Genomic DNA, 20063 nt, shown 5'->3' on the forward strand with positions numbered 1-20063 from the left:
GTATTTTTCTTGAACATTCATTTGATATTTGCAGTTTACTCTATAACATATCTGTACTTATTTAATTTGAAAATATAACCTTCTAAGTCTTTTAAATGCATTCTTTTGAATGCATTTTAAGGGGCACTGGAAGAGAAAAATAGGATTGACATTTGATCAGATCCCACAGCTGCACCAGCTCAGAGTATGGATTATATATGCTTAGGTTGAAACAGTAAAGAGTAATGGTCTGTTTGCTTGATGTTACTTACATGTACTCCAGACTTGGATGTAGGAACATTGAACTGGGAGGATGAGCCAGGTATGTCCTGAGACTTGGGGGGCTGATATCCCCAGTCCTCGGCAGGCAGAGCAAGGAGCTGGCATTTCTGACTGTTGCTGTGCAAGGCTCTGTCTGGCTGTCTTCTGGCCAGTCCTTCCTTGCAGTTGAGAAGGCCTGGGGGAGCCTGGAGCCTGGCTGGCCTTGCTCTGCCAGACTCTGTCTGCTTGTAATTAGGGACTGTACTAGGTTGGCAGTGGGTATGGTAGGTGGAAAAACTAGAAAAGACAAAGACATACACCTTAGTTTAAGAATCCCGGACAAAGGAGGATATGATGATCATGAGAAAGTGTAGCCTTCCTATGGTTCGGTCTGGAGCTCTTAAATAAACCACTGCTTTGGTTTAAATTTCCTTTTCCGTGGAACAGAGATTGGAATACCTGGTCCTTCTCCTTTTGGCTTATTTGTCAAAAGAATGATTCAGCTCAGGGCTGTAAAGAACAGTGTGTGCTGTTTGGAGACAGATAGCATGAGCAGTAAATACAAAGTAGGCTCATTTGCCAGATCGTCCTCAAAGTGATTTAAGATATGGCCAGTCTCATTCTCCTTAGCCCTATTATGGCGAATGTTTCACAAACTCCACTAATTAAAATGGAAAGGGTGGTTGTTTCCCTAGTATTGTTAAAATGGTAATTCACCTGGCCATGATGTTTTATAATAACAACTCTATAAATCAGCATGAGAATTCAGGGAGAGGCAAAGTCTTATCCTGAGGGAATCTGACTTATATACTCATTATTAAAGTGAGAGAGTCAGGTAATCCACATGACAGGATTTGAATGAAGGGAGACAATCCTCATGGGCTTGGGCAGGACTCTGGTGGGGGGGACTGAGCATTATTCTCAAAGGTTAGCAGGAATCCAGAGTAGGGGGTAGATGGCAGTCCAGGCTGGCAGGTGGAATAGAGTAGGCAAAGCTCAGAGGACTGTCTTTGAGCCCTCCCCCACCTGGCCCCTTGCTGTAATGAGCCTCTCTTTCATGATAATCCTATTCACGTATTGTCTGCCTGTGTCATCAGGCTTTTGCATTGCACCTTAACGTCTCTGTGTGTGTATTTGAAGGGGCGATATTTAACAGAGGAGAGTTTGGTTTCAAATAGAAGCCTGAATTCTTTCAGGGCATAGGCCTTGACTTTTGAAACCCCACAAAATCTTTCATAATGGAACTCATAGTGTTTAAAATATCCTCGTTGGGCTGAATGGACCCATACTCATTTTAACATGTTCTTCTTGAAGGACATGTTGATGAGAACGTCACAAATTGTTGAAGATGGCATATAGTGGGGTAGGTTAATGACATTTCAAAAAGGGTTTTCTTTCCAGAAATTTTTTGTTGTTTAGTTACAGTAAAAGTGGTTGGTTTAGTAAGTCAATTTTCATGGGCTTTCTAGGACAGTTTATTATTTATCTATTTTTCATTTTTATTTATGTTTTTTTAATGTTTATTTATTTTTGAGAGACAGCATGAGAGCAGGGGAGAGGTAGAGAAAGAGGTAAAGAGAGGATCTGAAGCAGACTCCAAGCTGTCAGTGCAGAGCCCAGTGGGGGGTTCAAACCCACGAACCATGAGATCATGACCTGAGTTGAAGTCAGACGCTTAACTGACTCAGCCACCCAGGCGCCCCTATGACAGTTTAAATAATCAAAACTGTATTAGTTTGCTAGGGCTCTCATAACAAAATATCAAAGATTGAGTGGCTAAAACAATAGAAATTTATTTCCTCACAGTTCTGGAGACTTGAAGTCCAAGATCAAGGTGTCATCAGGGGCTGGTTTCCTCTGAGGGCTGAGGGAAGGATGTGTTCCAGGCCTCTCTCTCTCTGGTTTGTAGGTGGCCATCCTCTCACTGTCCCTATGTGCACAAGTGGCCCTGGCATCCCTCCCTGTGTCCTTATTACTTTTTGTAAGAACACCAGATTGGATTAGGGCTCACCCTAAGGGCCTCATTTTAACTTCGTTCCTTTTGTAAAGGCCCTGTCTTCAAATGTAGCCACATTCTAAGGTTTAGGGGTGGTTAGGGCTACAACATACAAATTTTAGGGGGACACAGTTCAGCCTGTGACAGTACTATATCCATACTGCACTGTATACACACACACACACACACACACACACACACGTGTACACACACACAATTTTTACAAATAGACACACATCATTGAGTTCGTGATGCAAATGGAAAACACTTGATATTTTATTAAGTTACAGAATCATAGATTCTGTAGAAGAAAATCTCACCACATCCCTCTGAGTCCTTTCCTTTGCTTTCAGAGAGGATGGATGTCTAAGCCATTTAGGGCAGCTTTCATGCAAATGCAATGGACCGAGGCAGTGTAATGCAGACCCACGTAAAAGTATCTGCCTCCTATGAACATGTTGATGTCACTGTCAGCTTTCCTTTCTTGCAGAGGACTGCCTTTACTGTGAGATTATCTCATTGTTGCTTGGAAGGTGCTTAAAATGACTTTTTGCTTATGGGATGATAATTATTAATAATAGTTGTTTTCAAAAAATGTCCTTATTTGGCGAAATAAAAATATTGGCAGTCCTGTCTTGCAGATCCATAAATTCTAGCTGGTCTCCAGAAAACATTCCCCAGAGACTGGAGCCCGTTTTAGAAGATTATGGTGTTTCCTCTCTGTGACTTTAAATGCAATCCACAAGAAGGCTCTGGAAGCTTGGGAATAGTAACTTGTAATGGACTTCTGCTGAAATGAGGTTGGCTAATGACAGGGACAACAGAAGGTGAAGCTGGTCAAAAGGAGAGCTTGTGAAGCAATCAGTGTGTCTCCAGGACTGGTGGAGGTAAGGGGACCCGAGCCAGGGCTGCACCAGTATTTTCCCCCACTGCCCATGGCTCTCTCTGGTATGCAGGAGGAGGATTCCTCATATCCTGGATAGAATATTCCTTTTACATGGAAAGGACTCACCACAAGGGCTCTGGAAAAGAACAAAGCTGAATCCTTGAAAGCTGGCCATAGCAGAAGGACCCACACCGAGAGGGATGCCTGGATGTCCCCCGGGGTGGTCTTTTGCTTCAGGAGCTCTCAATTACACTTTCCCCAAGGACATTGGTTGGGAAGTGCTGATTTTTATTATTTTCTTATTAGAAAAAATTTTTTTAGAACTTTTAAAAGTTTTGGCAAAATATGTATAACATAAAATTCACATTGTTGTGCAACCATCACCACTATCTGCCTCCGGAACATTTTCATCATCCCAAACTGAAACTCTGTATCCACTAAGTGATAACTTCCCGTTCCTGCTTCTCCCAGACCTCAGCAACCACCATTCTACTTTCCGCCTCTGTGAATTGAGTACTCTATGTTCCTCGCGTAAAGGGAATCCTGCAGTATTTATCCTCATGTGTCTGGCTTATTTCATTAGCATAATGTCTTCAAGGCTCATCCATGTTGTCACATATGTCAGAATTTCTTTTTAAGGCTGAATAATACCCACTGCATGGATATACTGTGTTTTGTTTATTCATTCAACTGCCAGTCTGCATTTGTACTGTCCCCGCTTATAGTTATTGTGAATAATGCTGTTGAGGACACTGGTGTACAAATAGCTGTTGGAGTCTCTGCTTTTGACTCTTTGGGGTATAATTCCAGAGCTGAAATTGAGGGATTATAAAGTATTCCATGTTTAAATTTTTGAGGAGCTAGCAGCGGCACCATTTTACCTGTCCATCAGCAACGCACAAGTGTTTCAGTTTCTCTCTATCCTTGCTAACACTGGTTATTTTCTGGTTTTGTTTCTGTTTTTGTTTTATAACAGCTATCCTAATGGGTGTGAAGCGAAAACTCATTGTGAAATACTGCTTTGTGATAGTTGGTTTTTTGATTTGACTCTAGTACTTTTAAACATACTTTTTCTGGGAGCACCTGGGTAGCTCAGTCGGTTAAGTGTCAGACTCTTGGTTTTGGCTCACATCATGATCTCATGGTTAGTGAGTTCGAGCCCCGCTTTGGGCTCCATGCTGACAGTACAGAGCCTGCTTGGGACTCTCTCTCCGCCCCTCCCCTGCTCTTGCTCTCTCTTTCTCTCTCAAAAATAAATCAACTTAAAAAAAAAAAAACAAATAACAAATAAAAAACATACTTTTTTCCGAAGGCTTAGGAATAGAGCAAAAATAGTATTGGGGACCCAGAAAACCTTAACTATAACAGAGTGGTCAACTTGGGATTCCACTGTTTTGTTCAATATGCCTAGAATTTCTTGAAGTCCAGACCAAGGAAAGTGAAGTCCAGAAAGAGGTAGGAGTTAAACGTATGGCATTTCTGTGGTGGGGACCCCAGCCCACCATGGGAGTGGCCTCATTTGTGTGTGGCTACAGTAGGATGTCCTATAGAACAAATAGCACGGCATCCTGGCACTTGTGTAGTGGGGTAGAGTAGAGCCCTGTTTTATTATGTTACATAACTCCTTTGCTCTATTCCACAGCATCAGTTAATCTTTGGGTCTTAAAGTTTGTTTCCCAGACCACGTAAAGCATGTTCTCTGGTCTGCTTGGCCATTTTATTCCTTATTGTAATTCACCGAATTGATGCCATGGTTATAAATCATTCTCCTCCACTTGGTTAGTGTTTCCCAGTTCATTACCTTTCTCAGCCCTGGAGGATTGTGAAAACCTAGCTTCCTAAATCTTCAGAGCTGGGGCTGAAGCCCGGTTGCTGGGAGCAGTGTGCCTGCCGCCCCCACACCTACCTCAGAGCTATGACTCGTCTCTTCTCTGGAAATCCTTTCCAGATGGAGGCTTCATGGCTTCTCTCTGGAGTGTGTTTTCCCCTGTGTGGGTATGTTTCTCTTCTCGATGTCCAGCCAAAGTTTCTGTTAGGATGGGAGAACTCTGCTCTCAAGTTCAGGGTCGACTAAGAGAATGAAAGATAATGTGGGGGCTTCTCCACTGTAGGAGAAACTAATTCAACAAGTATTGTATTTCTGCTATGAGTGAGGCCTTGTGGGGGTTGCTTGAAATACAACAGTGAGCAAAGCAGAGGAGGCCCTGCCCTGTTGGTGCTTATGGAAAAGAGACCAGAGGGAAGAGGAGGGCACTGGAGGACTGGTCCATGCAGTCCTATCATAGTCTGTGCTGTGATGCAATGCAAAGATCTATCGCCATCTCCAAAGATTCTCCAAAGGGCTCAGGGATAGTCATTGTGTCCTAGTACCTAGTAGTCATGCAGTAAGCATTTGCTGGATTGAACTAGGGAGACTGACAGAGTCAGGAAATGCTAACTTTAAAAATTACTTTCTAGTCTATTTACTATTATGTGGCTTCCCAGAGCATTAAGGGGAGGAGGTGCATTTAGGAATCCAAACCACTGTCCTCCCTGAGGCACCAGCTGGTGGAAAAGGGATGCCCACTTGTTAATGAAGCATCTCTCCATTTCAGGTGTTGGCTGAAGTTTATCTGCACAAAATCTTAAGTCCTGTTTCTGGTTTTGGAAGTTGTTCTTCTATTGGCATTGATTCTGATTTTAAGACCGAGGTAGACCCCAGGCTTGAGAAACCTGCTCCATGTTTTGCTCCTGGAAACAAGTTACTGCTGTGCAGCAGAGACATGGGGATAGACAGGAAGAAGATGCACCCAGAATTTCTCTGCCAGCTGTCAGTCACCACATTTTTGAGGTCTGATGGGTAGCTGAGTACTTTCTAGGAAATACCCAAGAACTGCATAAAACTTGATAATGTAGAGAAATTTGGGAATATGTCCATTTCAGAAGGAAAGAGGTGTGCGTGTGTGTGTGTGTGTGTGTGTGTGTGTGTGATATCTCTAGGCTGAACTGAGTGGCTAGATTCAGATTTCAAAAGTAAGATGCACACTCAAGTCAAAAGATAGCAGGAAGAGAATACTTCAAGGTCCCAGAAGCAAGATCTCTTTAATTGGAAGAAATAAAAATCCACACCATGTGAAAGAAGTTGCTTACTTAAAATGGATTCACAGAAAAGAAATCTGCAAACTTGAGATTTAAAGTGATGAGTACAAGTAGAAGGTAGTGGGTCACACAGAATCTACAAAAAGGAAAAGTAAACTGGATAACAAGACCATGTCTGCATTTTTTTAAAGCACTGTCCTTGGAGGAGACTACAGAGACTTTGATTTTGGAAGTTAAGGCATAATTTCTTGCTGGGATATGTTGCTTTTAGAAGTGCTTTAGGAATACCCAGGGACTCTGGTCTATCATGAGCCTGACTCATAACTTTGTAGACTCTCATCTGATCTCTGTGTGATCCTACCCACTCAGGTGTGGGCAAGGTGGGTGCACCATTAGTCGTGACTTGGGGGCCTACTCACATCTCTGTGCAATAAGGGAATTAAGCTTCTAAAGCTGTGATTCAGAAGTTCTGACCTTAGGCTCCCCAGCCACCAGAATCAGCCTAGCCAGGCTTTACCTTTGGTTTCTCAAATGCCTTTGCTTGGAGAGAGAAAGGGTGATGGGTGAAGAGAGTGACTTCTCTGTGTTTCGCTGGGGACGGTTGTTCCTAGGAATAGAAGAAAGAAAGAGATAAGAACACATAACTAATGAGAAATTTATGGCCCAGACCGGAATGGAGATTGGCATCCTGGGTGACATGCCCACTACTGGAGTTTGGGGGTTGACGGGAAAGAAGATAGTGTGGCTGCGGTTGGGAATTTTGATCTCAGATCTGAATGGGTTGTTAGGTCTTCCTCCACACATGCTGGTTACTGTGGGGCTTTGGATCTGTGACATTGGCCAGCAGCTTCTTGGAGTGACTTTCTGGCCATGCTGTCAGGTGTGTGTGCACATGCACGCTCATTTTTTAGGGTTTATAAGCATCTTTTGGATCTTTCCTTAATGTTCCAGTCCTGTGACTGAGTTGGTGGTCACTTGGAAAGCACATCTGTTGATGTTTACACCTTAATATGGAAATCAAGGTCCAGCTTCAAGGAAACAGCCCCCATGGGCATGTGAACCCATCATGGCCCTGCAAAGGTATCGATGAAGAGCCTTTATTCACTCCATAGAAAGGTCCATGTCCACATGCATCTTCCCAATTTGAAAGAGGTGGAGAGAATTGCTTGACCTGTCTTTATGAAGGACGGAGTGTGCCCAGGAGTGGTGTGGGAAGCTGGGTTGGAGGAGAGAAGATGAGATAATTGGAAGAAGGGATGAAAGTGTTGGGAATGTGTATGGGAGAAGGGGTGATGTTGACACGGCCGTGAGAGTGTCTGACGCCTGCTAATCATTCTGTCTGTGTTTGGGTTTGAGATCTTTCTCCCTCCTCCAATGCTATGAATTGGCCTCAACTACCACGTGTGCACCTGGAAAAGGTAACTTCCTTTTCAGGTGTGGCTTTGAGGTGCCCTCACAATTCATCACGGTTGCTGTTATTGGCAGGAGTGCTTTCAGCTGCTCAAAAGAGCAATTGGTCTCCCTGCTGCCCCAGGAAGCTCGCTTAGGATTCATTTCCTCTCAAGAAGTTGTTTCTGGTGATGCTAATATTATGAAGAAATCTGACATTCAGGGAATTTGGGGAGGGGGTTGTCAGGAGCAGCAGAGGCACCGAAGGCAGCTGTGTTTGCTGTGTTCCGGAGACAGCAGCTGCCTGCTTGTCAGCTCCCCTGTGAGCTCGCCGCGGTGCTGTCTTCCACACGGGGTGTTAGGGCCCAGACACCGGGTTCCTCACCATGTGAAAATATCAGACTCTGGAGGCTGACATGCTGGCATTTCCCAAATGGGGAAACGGTGCCAGCTCGTGTTTCTGCAAAGCTCAGATAAGCAACCCCAGGCTTTGAAAATGGACATTATACAAAACACTGCCAGACTGCAGTCTTCTGTTTCTTTCATGTCCTTGGGGATTTGGTGGCCCAGGCTGATTAATTTGGGATGTGGATGAAAAATGTTGCCTTCTGGGCTTTTTCAAGGGTGCTTGGTGACTGCTTGAGAGGAGAGGCCAGAGACACAGTCCTCCAAATCTAACTGTGAAGTTTAAGAACCAAGATGAAATAGCTCGTGAAAACAGAAGCCTCACCCCTGCCCCCTTTTATCTAAAGCCTAAAATGGTGGCGGCTCTGGGAGAGGTTGTCCGGCTTGTCTTTCTGCTTCCCTGGAGAACCTCTGATAGGCTGGCTCTGCTTTTCACTCCTTCTTGTCTCCAGGTGTCTTTCAGCCCTCTACTCCTCTCTTAAAGGACGGCCTTTCCTCTTTCAGGATCTTTGCACATGTGACTTTCATTATGCTTTGGTCTCTATCCATCCCTAAATAGTTCTTTTAGATGAACAGGAATAGTGTAAGGGGGAGAAAAGAAGGAATGGGAAAACTCTTTCTCTGTGGTGGGTAAGGGCTTGAGATTTCTAGATATCTGCCTTTTTGTACAGATATAGCCTGTTTGCTGGTTCCTGGCCAGCCCTGTGAGGGTGGTGGTAATGCTTCTTTCTGACTTGAGAGAGTAGCAGGGAGACCTGCTGGGCCTGTGGGCCTGGGCAGCCACAGATGGGGGTCACTGCTGTGCAGATGTGGACAGCAGCTGACACAGAGGATGGAAAACACTCACTTTTATTTCCTTCATTGTTTTATGTACTTTTGCTATTTTTCTGTTATCCATTTTGACACTAGATGAAGCCTACTGCCTTTCTTTGCTCTGCTTAATACATTGGCTATAATGCCTGATTTCCAATAAAAATGAGATGATCAAACCAGACTTCATACTATTTTGCTTAAAAAATTGGAGAGGTTATTACCATATTTTTGACTTGATGGAATAGCGTGAATCCCATGATGTCCCTATTTCTCATTAAAACTTTTAAAGCATCTAAATGAATGCCTTTTGAGTTATTTTTATTATAATCATGTTCATTTGTGTAGGGCACACAGATCAATGAACCACATAGTGAATTGGATAAGAATTGGCTGACAGGGGAGTTGGTGATGCTTGAAGAAGAAGTCTAGCTTTTCTATCTCAGACTTGCACTTCTTAGCTTATAATAATAGTGCTGGCTGCTATGTATTGATCTTAACTGGGTCCTGGCTACCCATACTTCATGCAACATCACATGTAATCTGATGAAGTTTTGGGGGGATGGGGGCTCATGGGGTCTGGAGCTGATGACCAAGAAAGAATTCTTGAAGACGTCTTTGGTGCAAAAATGTGACTTTATTAAAGCATGGGGACAGGACCCATGGACAGGAAGAGCTGTACTGGGGTCCTGTTGGGTAACTCATTATATACCCTCAGGTTGGGAGGGGGTCAGGGATAGAGTAAGTCTCTAAGGAATTTTTGGAAGTAAGGTTTCCAGGACATTGAGGGGCTAGCGGTTGCTAGGGAAACACCATTTATTACCATTTAATAAAACCTCAGTCATGAGACCCTTCAGATGTACATGGGGGTTGGTGCATAAGCTTAGGTTATGATTGCCAGCATATATCTTGGGAGCAGTTGAGATAAAGGAAGCTGGCTTACGGGATCCTGGAGTTTGGGATAATGTTAAGCTAAGGTTCTTTTTTGCCCCTGGCAAAGTGTCATCCTTGAGGCACCTGAGCTCCTAGAGGGTGGTCACTCTGCCAGTCTCAAGGGCTTATCAATGGACGGTAGGCAGTAAGGGAATTTAATTTTTCATTTGCTTTAGTTTCCCATGTCACCATGGTAAGCACTTATACCCCTTTCCTTTGTTCTTGGGTAGCCAGGAGTGTCCGAGGAATATCACACGTATTCTACCTGTGGTGTGTGTGTGGGTGGGGGTGGGGGGAATGTTACCTTGTGCTTTTCCCCTTTGTCTGCCTCATGCTCCCTCATCATAATCTTTACAGCAACTGCATGAAGTAGGTACTGTTATCATCATCATATTCCTGATGGGAAAATTGAAGCTTAGATCTTTTTTTTCCCCATTGCTATAAAGGAGGGTTAGAAAACTTTTTCTATAAAATAGCAGAAAGTAAATATTTTAGGCTTTTTGGGCCATGCTATGTCTGTTGCCACTACTCAGCTCTGCTGTTGTAATGCTAGAGAAACCATTAAAAAAATATAAAACGCAACAAGGATGGCTGCTGTGTTCCAGTAAAACTTTATTTAGGGACTCTGATATTTGAATTTGAATTTTCTTACATCACAAAATATTATTTGAAAATTATTTTCAACCATTAAAAAATATAAAAACATTCTTCAGTTGGAGGCTGTACAAAAACAGTTGGTGGGCCAGATTTGCTGACTCCAGTGTAGATGAGAGTTTGCAGGGAGGGAAGGAGGAATGAGTTAGGATGGGCTGGTAGGAAGCACATTCTTACCAGAGGGAATAGCATGTGTGCAGGGACAGAGAGCATGAAGTCTTTGAGGAACTGTAGGAAATACAAGCACAGTTTGGTAGGGTATGAGGCAAGATAAGAGGACACCAAGACCCGAGTCATGACCTTGTAGGAACTTTCAAGGATTTGGGGCTTTGTCCTTAGGGCAATGGGAAGCCATTAAAAGTATTAAGCAAAGGAGTGACAGGGGCTATTTGTTTTTTTACAAAGATTACTGGCTGATAAGTGAAGAGTAGATCACAAAGGGTCAGTAAGAGTAGAAGCAGAAAAACCAGTTAGGCAGCTCAAGAAGGGGACCGGGTGGGTGATGATGGTGTCTTCTAGGGACTGTAGCCAGAACCATTTCCGGGCAATATATAGAATGGTGGTGGAGCAAATATGAAGACCCAGGTCTCCCAGCTTCAAATCTAGTGTCATTTCCTGCATGGTGTGAAATTCTCCACATTCTTTTTTTTTTTTTTAATATATATATATTTTTAATGTTGATTTATTTTTGAGAGAGACAGAGACAGAATGCAAGTGGGTTAGGGGCAGAGAGAGAGGGAGACACAGAATCCGAAGCAGTCTCCAGGCTCTGAGCTGTCAGCACAGAGCCCAAAACGGGGCTTGAACTCAGGAGCTGTGAGATCATGACCTGAGCTGAAGTTGGACGCTCAACCGACTGAGCCACCCGGGGGCCCCTCTCTACATTCTGAAATGGACATGATGTTTATCCGATCTACCATTTATCTCTGAACCCTAGGACTGAAGAGCTACTCTCTCACACAATTCTTTTCCTCTGGAAGAAGTACTCATAAGTGAGGATAGTGTTTCTTATGTTTGAGATGCTAATTTTCATTTCCTGAGGAAATTTATTGAGAGAAATAATCTCTTGTTCAAACGATACAAAGACCAAAGATAATACTGTGGTAATGGTTTTATGTTATTTTTGTGCTGGTGCTAGAAAGGTTACTGAATACTTACTTAAAGGTCAGCTTTTCTTAAAATTTGTGTAGCTTTCTTTCCCAAATGAGAAATGGTACATTCTCATCTGCCTTTGAAAGAATGATTTGTTTGACTGGGCACTCAGTTCTGATACTGGCATGTATCTCTGGATCAGAGCACACCATCCTTTGAACAATATGATGCTGAGGGGTGAGAGTCTATTTCTATGGGGTCCAGGACCGGGGAATGAGGAAGAAAGGAAAAGGGAAAGATGAGACTCATGCCTTGGGGCAGAGGGGTGGTGGTGATTTTGCCTCAGCTTCTCTAGGGGTTGTGTCCTAGAGGCAGCAGTGGGTGATATTGACCCAAGGTGGGTAGGAGAAGGGGAACATCAGAAAGATCTTGGAGGTGAGACCCTGTGGTTATAACTTCTCAGTGAATCTTAGTTTTGGCTGATCTTTCATTCAAATTTTCCCTTATATTACTGCTATTTGTCACTTTGTATTATTTCTTCAATATAAAGCAAGGTCTGTGGGATCTGGGTCTGTATCTCAAACATCTCCTCCCGTCCCATAATGAGTACTGTCTTGTACACAGTAGGTGCTCAGTATTGAATACTGGCTCTGTTGACCTGTCAATTTTGGCATCCATGCTGCACAGTGCAACTTCTTGTCTCAGTGAAGTCAGAGTTTTTAAATCTAAAATCATCACAAAGACACTCAGGACATCCTGAGGACAGGACAAATTTCAGGAGTAAGCAGTAGGAAAGATTCGGGCTTCCACTAAGGATCTTTTCCCATTATGGGACTTTTGGTTGACCACTTCTCTTTTCTCCCCTCCCCCACCCCCAATTTCATTAGACATCAGTTGCTTGTCTTTATTTTTGCATAGCAGGTGCTCAGTATATGTATACTGTGCTAGTTCACTTCTGGTACTGATTTTATTTATTCTCTGTAGGTTCTTTGTGTACTCATGTAGGTGTAGGTAGGTGATGGGGCTGAAGTTGTAAGCTTGGAGACTTTGGTATACTGTCTCCTTCCTTCTCTTCCTTCTTTTATCAGTTATTGAAAGGGGCGCCTGGGTGGCTCAGTCGTTTGAGCGGCCGACTTCGGCTCAGGTCATGATCTCGCGGTCCGTGAGTTTGAGCCCCACGTCGGGCTCTGTGCTGACAGCTCAGAGCCTGGAGCCTGTTTCAGATTCTGTGTCTCCCTCTCACGGACCCTCCCCCGTTCATGCTCTGTCTCTGTCTCAAAAATAAATAAACATTAAAAAAAATTATCAGTTATTGAAAGTTGGTTATGTGCCAGGCATTGAGTTAAGTTCTGGGAGACAACAACAGAAGACATGGTGTCTGATTTCAAATCCATTCCAATCTAGTAGAGATAAAAGGAAACAATGGCTATTTGGTATGAAGTATAGGCAGCCAGTAAGGACCTCTCCCTGACCTCATGGATGGGACCTCCCTGAGGCCTTTCCCTTCTGAACTTTTAATTTTTTTTTTTTTTAACGTTTATTTATTTTGGAGACAGAGAGAGACAGAGCATGAATGGGGGAGGGGCAGAGAGAGAGGGAGAAGCAGAATCAGAAGCAGGCTCCAGGCTCTGAGCCATCAGCCCAGAGCCCGATGCGGGGCTCGAACTCACGGACCGTGAGATCGTGACCTGAGCTGAAGTCGGAGGCTCAACCGACTGAGCCACCCAGGCGGCCCCCTTTCTGAACTTTTGAATGTAGGTCAAGAGCAATGAGAGTAACTGTGCAGTTGAGGATGAATTAACAGGTTCTACACTTGCCTTTCTCCATTTTTGCAGGGTAGAGATGTCTGCCCAGAGGTTAATTTCTAACAGAACATCCCAGCAATCTGCATCTAATTCTGATTACACCTGGGAATATGAATATTATGAGATTGGACCAGTTTCCTTTGAAGGACTGAAGGCTCATAAATGTAAGTCTTATATAATTCCCCATTGTAAACATAATGTATTTGTCTTAACTTGTGAAGTTCCCAGTGATGAATTTTCCTGAACATTCTTTTTACACAACTCTGTTCCCCCAAACCCCAGAAAGCACCCCCTTCCAAACAGCCTGGTTGCTCAGAGATGGTATTACATGAGGGACAAAGAACTTGAAAGGTTCCCTTAATGGAGGAACATGAATCAGTGTCATTCTCAAACTGAGATTCTATTCTATTTTATTTTATATTTTATTTTATTTTATTTTATTTATTGTTTAATTTACATTCAAGTTAGTTAGCATATGGTGCAACAATAATTTCAGGAGTAGATTCCTCAATGCCCCTTATGCATTTAGACCATCCTGCCCACTCCTGAAACCCCTCCAGCAACCCTGTTTGTTCTCTATATTTAAGAGCCTTTTATGTTTTGTCCCCCTCCCTGTGTTTATATTCTTTTTGCTTCCCTTCCTTTATGTTCCTCTGTTTTGTCTTAAAGTCCTTATATGAGTGAAGTCATGTGATATTTGTCTTTCTCTAACTGACTAATTTCACTTAGCATAATACCCTCTAGTTCCATCCACGTAGTTGCAAACGGCAAGATTTCATTCTTTTTGATTGCCTAATAATACTCCAGTGTGTGTGTGTGTGTGTGTGTGTGTGTGTGTGTGTGTGCGCGCGCACGCGCGTGTGTGTGTGTGTGTGTGTGTGTGTGTATCACATCTTTATCCATTCATCCATCGATGGACATTTGGGCTCTCTCCATACTTTGGCTATTGTGCATAGTGCTGCTATAAACATTGGGGTGCACGTGCCCCTTTGAAACAGCACACCTGTATCCCTTGGATAAATATCTAGTAGTGCAATTGCTGGGTCATAGGGTAGTTCTATTTTTAATTTTTTGAGGAGTCTCCATACTGTTTCCCAGAGTGGCTGCACCAGTTTGCATTCCCCACTAACAGTGCAAGAGGGTTCCCATTTCTCCACATCCTCACCAGCATCTATAGTCTCCTGATTTGTTCATTTTAGCCACTCTGACAGGTGTGAGGTAGTATCTCATTGTGGTTTTGATTTGTGTTTCCCTGATGATGAGTGATGTTGAGCATTTTTTCATGTGTTGGCTGGCCATCTGGATGTCTTCTTTGGAGAAGTGTCAATTCATGTATTTTTCCCATTTCTTCATTGGATTATTTGTTTTTTACGTGTTGAGTTTGATAAGTTCTTTATAGCTTTTGGATCCTACCCCTTTATCTGGTATGTCATTTGCAAATATCTTCTCCCATTCCATAGGTTGCCTTTTAGTTTTGCTGATTGTTTCCTTTGCTGAGCATAAGCTTTTTATTTTGATGAGGTCCCAGTAGTTCATTTTTGCTATTGTTTCCCTTGCCACTGGAGATGTGTTGAGTAAGAAATTGCTGTGGCCGAGGTCAAAGAGGTTTTTGCCTGCTTTCACCTACAAATTGAGATTCTTTTCAAAGTATTAATGTTTCCAGCTCTCCCAAACTGTGTGAACATTTGGGCCATCAAAAAGTAGTCTGGAACTATTTTGAAGAACCTTCTTTTCTAACACATGGTCAATAGCATCCTTTCATCTCTGCTGGTTTTCTGAGGCTGCAGAGAGCATTCTGTGTGTGTGTTCATAAGGACAGACTAGAATTGCCTGTGACAATTCCTAACTCTGTGTGATAGGCATGAATTGTGCTTCATGTGATTGGAGCGATTAATGAGCCAGCACAGAGCAAGGAAATACAATTCTGTGGAAGGTTACTGTCCAACTCCAGTCATACTGCATGCTGACTGGCCAACACAAAGCTTCTTTGTTGGCTAAGAACTGCTGCCAACTCCCGGGTCTTGTTGTGGTGACTCCCTAAATATTCCAGAGATGTTAGGTTGTTTCAGAATGAATATCCATAGCTCTATAAAAATTTTAGGTTCTTAACCAGTTCAGTTTCATGGGACACATTAGGAGCTGTAAGAAAGACTAGAAATGGAGATGCAAATGTGGTAAAGGGAATGCTTTTGCTCTGTTAGGATTTCCTGGATGCTGCTATTCTGACCTGTCTTGGTGTTCATGATCCTTCACTTTCACCTGATCCTCCCTCGCAAGGAAGGCTTTTTACTTGTTCTTTCAGCTTTATTGAGGTATACTTGACAAATACAATTATAATATATTTAAAAGGTACCAAATGATGATTTAGTGTACACACACACATTGTGAACGGATTCCATCCATCAAGTTAATTGACACACTCGTCACCTCAGATATTTCCCTTTTTATTTATTTATTTTTTGGTGAGAACATTTAAGTTCTACTCTGTTACAAATTTTAATTATGCACTACATGTTGTCAACTATACTGATCTTGTTATATGTTAGATCCTCAGACCTTATCCCTTTTATAACTGAAAGTTTATAACCTTTTATCAGCTTCTCCCTGTTTCCTCCAGACCAAGCTCCTGGCAACCACTTTTCTACTCTGTTTCTTTCTTTCTTTCTTTTTTAATGTTTATTTATTTTTGAGAGAGACAGACAGAGAGACAGAGCGTGAGTGGGGGAGGGGCAGAGAGAGAAGGAGACACAGAATCCAAAGCAGACTCCAGGCTCTGAGCTGTCAGCACACAGCCTGAGCAGGGCTCAAACTCATGAACCACAAGATCATGACCTGAGAGTGAACTGGGATGCTTAACCGACTGAGCTACCCAGGTGCCCCAAGATTTCCTTCTTCTGAAGGACAACTAATATTTTTGTGTGTGTGTGTGTGTGTGTGTGTGTGTGCGTGCACCTATGTAAGTGATGGACACTTAGGTTTTTTCTATATTTTGACTATTGTGAATAATGCTGCAGTGAACATGGGAATGTAGATATCTCTTCAAGATAATGGTTTCATTTCCTTTGGATATATATCTGGAAGTGAGAAGTCTGAATCATAGGTAGTTTTATTTTTAATTTTTTGAAGAAATTCCGTACTATTTATCATAGTGGCCGTACCAGTTTACATTTCCACCAAGAGTGTGCAAGTGTTCCCTTTTCTCCACACCTTCACCAACACTGGTTATCTCTTGTCTTTTTTGATAATAGACATTCAAACAGGGATAAGGCAGTATCTCATTGAGGTTTTGATTTGCATTTCCCTGATGATTAGTGATGTTGAGCACATTTTCATGTACCTATTGGCCATTTGGATGTCTTCGGAAAATATATATTCAGGTCCTTTGCCCACTTTTTAATTGGGTTGCTTTTTGGCATTGAATTGTATGGGTTCCTTATATATTTTAGATATTAACCCCTTATCAGATATTTGGTTTGCAAATATTTTCTCCCATTCCATAGATTACCTTTTCCTTTTGTTGGTGATTTCCTTTGCTGTGCAGAAGCTTTTTAGTTTGATGTAGTCCCACTTATTTAATTTTGCCTTTGTTGCCTTTGCTTTTGGTATCAAATCCTAAAAAATCATTGCCCTGACCAGTGTCATGGAGCCTGGCCCCAATGTTCATGACCATTGTTTTGAACTCTCTATTGGGTAAATCTCTTATTTCCATTTCATTAAGATCTGTTTTTGGACATTCATCTTGTTCATTAGTTTGGAACATATTCTTTTTCTTCATTTTTCTTGACTCTCTGGGCTTGTTTCTGTGCATTAGATAAAACAGCTACCTACCCCAGTTGTGAATGGTCTTGGGTGGGAGATCAACTAAGCTCCTAGTTGCCTCTCAAACGTTTATGATTGTCAAAGCAAACTTCTTTGTTCTTAGGCTCCTAGTAGTTGAGGGCATGTCAAGACTTGCCTGTGTCCTCAAGGGAAAAATCGTGATCAGCACCTACATGTAGCCTGATTAGGAGCCAGATCCTTAGGCAGCAGCTGGGAAAGTATGCAATTAAACCCCTTCCAGGGAGAAATTGGGAGATAGAAGTTTTGTAACAGGGACGCAGGGGTGTAAGAGCACCTGGCTCTGGGGGGGCCTGAGTAGACCAGGTTTGGCCACTTGCAGCTGACAAAATCCAAAGGCAGAGAAATGAGTGATAGTAAAACAAGAAAGCAGTTATATCAGTGAGGCCATCATCAGGGAGACAGCTGACTAGCATCTCAAAGACTGTCTCCAAAGTGCTGAAAATACTTCCAGGTTTATATAAGAAAAATGGGGAACAAATGTGGGCAGTAGAGTCAGGTTATCATTGGTTTGGAGTCAATCATGGGCAGGCTCTTTGCTGGCTCAGGGAAGTCCTTATTGCAGAATGGGGTAGTTTCGGTTTCCATCAGGGGACGCTTTGCCCCAGGATCTTTTGCCTGAATTAAGAGAAAAGCTGGAAAGAAATACTTAATTAATTAGAAAGTTGGAGGTCAAAATGGACGTAGTGAAAGTCCTCTTTCAGTTTTTGCCTGTTTCCTCTCTTCTAGACCAAGTGCATAGCTGCGAAAGTGCTCCTGTGCTTGTTAAGAACTGCTTCTTTGTTCACTATAGTCCTGTGGGACTCCTGAATGTGGACACCATTGGTATCAGAGCCAGGTGACTGGGGACCTGTGCCTCGGGCTGTAGCCACAAAAGCTAGGATGTCAGACGTGTATACAAGCTCTTTCCAGGGAGATACTAGTGACTTGGTTTTATTACTGGAGCAGGCTGGAGGGAGAAGGCAGGGGAGGTGTTTGCCAGCTTCCTTGCCCTCTGGAGAAGATGGCTGTGGGTGCCACTAGATGTGTGCTAAATTAGAAGCTTGGCCCTGAGGCAACATCTTTTAAAGTATGCAGACAAACCCCTTTCAGGGAAAGAATGGGAAATGGGTGTTTTTGTCTGCTTCCTCTGCACTGAGCCTGGGGGAGGTGGCTGTGGTGAAGGCTTGCAAGCCCAGGAATTACTGCTTCTTTGTTTGCTGTAGTCTGTGGGTTCTCATGGATGTCAGCCCTGTTGGCTGTCAGAGCTAGACATTTTAGGGGTGCATTTCTGTAGCGGGAGCCTTAAAAGTGGGGCTCTAGATATCCTGTCCAAACTCTTCCCTTCTTAGGGAGAAGCTGGAAGTTGGGGGTTTCCTTCCAACTGTGTGTAGCTGTGTGTGTGTGGGGGGGGGTTATGGCAAGATTGTGTTTCAGCCTTTTCTACCCATTTTCATGTATGTATTTTCCTCATTTGCCACAGGTGTAGGAGTGGCTTAGTTTCCAGATGTCTTTCAGAGGGAACACCTCCATATGTAGCTGTATATTCAGTGTGTTCATGGAAGGAGGGGAGCTCAGGAGCCTCCTAAATCTCTATCCTGGTCAGCTGCCCCCTCCAGCTGACCTAGCCCATGTCGACACTCCCCTGCTGCAGGAAGGAGTGCAAGACCCCAGGCTTCATGAGTGAGTCCCTGGGGCCTGGAAGACACTGGTGGCTGGTGGCTGTGGCAGGGCTTCCAGTGGGGCAATTAGGGGGCAGTGATCCATGGCTCCCACATTCCTGTCTCCACCAGAGGGGCTGCAAAGAGCTTCAGAGTGACTCATTTACTTAATCAAGGCCTTTCTGTATTTGTTCCTTGAAAAGTCGTTAACTGAACCATATATCCTTCATCCCTAAAGTGAATAGTGATAATTAAATGTTTTCACTCCTTCCTTTTTTGCTGTCTACTCAGTATTTCTTTGTGGAAATTTCAAAAAGTGCATGAAATCCATTAGGATATGCTGTCATTGATTACCTGGTGGAAGGCTGTTGCTGTAAGGGTATGAAATCATCCTCCTGCATTTATTTTAATTCTTTAATCTATTACTTTTCTGGGACAATCTTTAGGTAAGGCTACTTGTTTGTTAAGAATTTTAGTGGAAATCAAAATGACGGGGCAAACTGCCATATATTTCCCTACAATATATGCTTTTACAGCCTGGTGGCACAAATTGTATTTTTCTGTCTGTTTTCTCCTATCTCTTTTCCTTAGTTTAAGGGGCCAAGAAGACAGGCCTGCTGCTATTATTTTGGTTGGTACATTTCTAGAGACAATTGAAAATCTTTTTTGAGGGTATTACATTCTAAAAATGATTATAGCTGGCAGGAATTCTTGCACAATGTAGTCAGAAGTGTGACACATTACATACTTACTTTACCTACTATACTATTAATAAGAAGTGCTTTTGTTAGTTTTAACATTCACATCAGGAAAAAACCAAAATGCCTGGGTGAGTTCTTACTGTTCTGATATGAGAGATCTGATCAAAGTGGGGGTCTTTAGCTTCAGCAACCTGACAATATCTGAGACACCTAGAGAAGAATAAGAGACAAACAAAAAACACAGCCATACAGGAAAATAGACAAGATTAAGCCACCTATCGTCCTGTGTATTTTGGTATACTCTCTTCCATTTTAATATGCCGTGATTCTGACCTTCAAGTGTGTCTCCTTCTTTTGCAGAGCAAAATTCAAAGCCATGTAGGTGCAGTTTCAGAAAAATGGAAGCAAGACCTTTCAAGGGAAAGCATTGATTCAGGATATGAATGACTGTGACGATACCTGTAACGGATCATACTTTGCAATAGTAGCTCCATCTTTAGTTAGACTAGGTTCTTCTACCTGCTGAAATAAAGATTCCTACCTTCAAAGGGTCTTTCATCTGAGAGACAATCTCTGATGGTTATTGTGAATTCTCCT

The 20063-nt window shown here is 42.8% G+C and overlaps 1 protein-coding gene across 1 annotated transcript in view; it reads left to right on the top strand.

The window, feature by feature from the left end:
• The window catches only part of MRAP2 (melanocortin 2 receptor accessory protein 2), a 54708-nt gene that overhangs the window by 10009 nt on the left and 24636 nt on the right, over positions 1-20063 (top strand). The window contains exon 2 of the mRNA XM_042937346.1: positions 13319-13452. Within this exon, the coding sequence (XP_042793280.1) occupies positions 13326-13452 (127 nt within the window). The 5' untranslated portion in view covers positions 13319-13325. The remainder of the gene's footprint in view (positions 1-13318; positions 13453-20063) is intronic.

The sequence above is a fragment of the Panthera leo genome, chromosome B2 (assembly GCF_018350215.1).
Source record: "Panthera leo isolate Ple1 chromosome B2, P.leo_Ple1_pat1.1, whole genome shotgun sequence".
Classification (NCBI taxonomy): Eukaryota; Metazoa; Chordata; class Mammalia; order Carnivora; family Felidae; genus Panthera; species Panthera leo.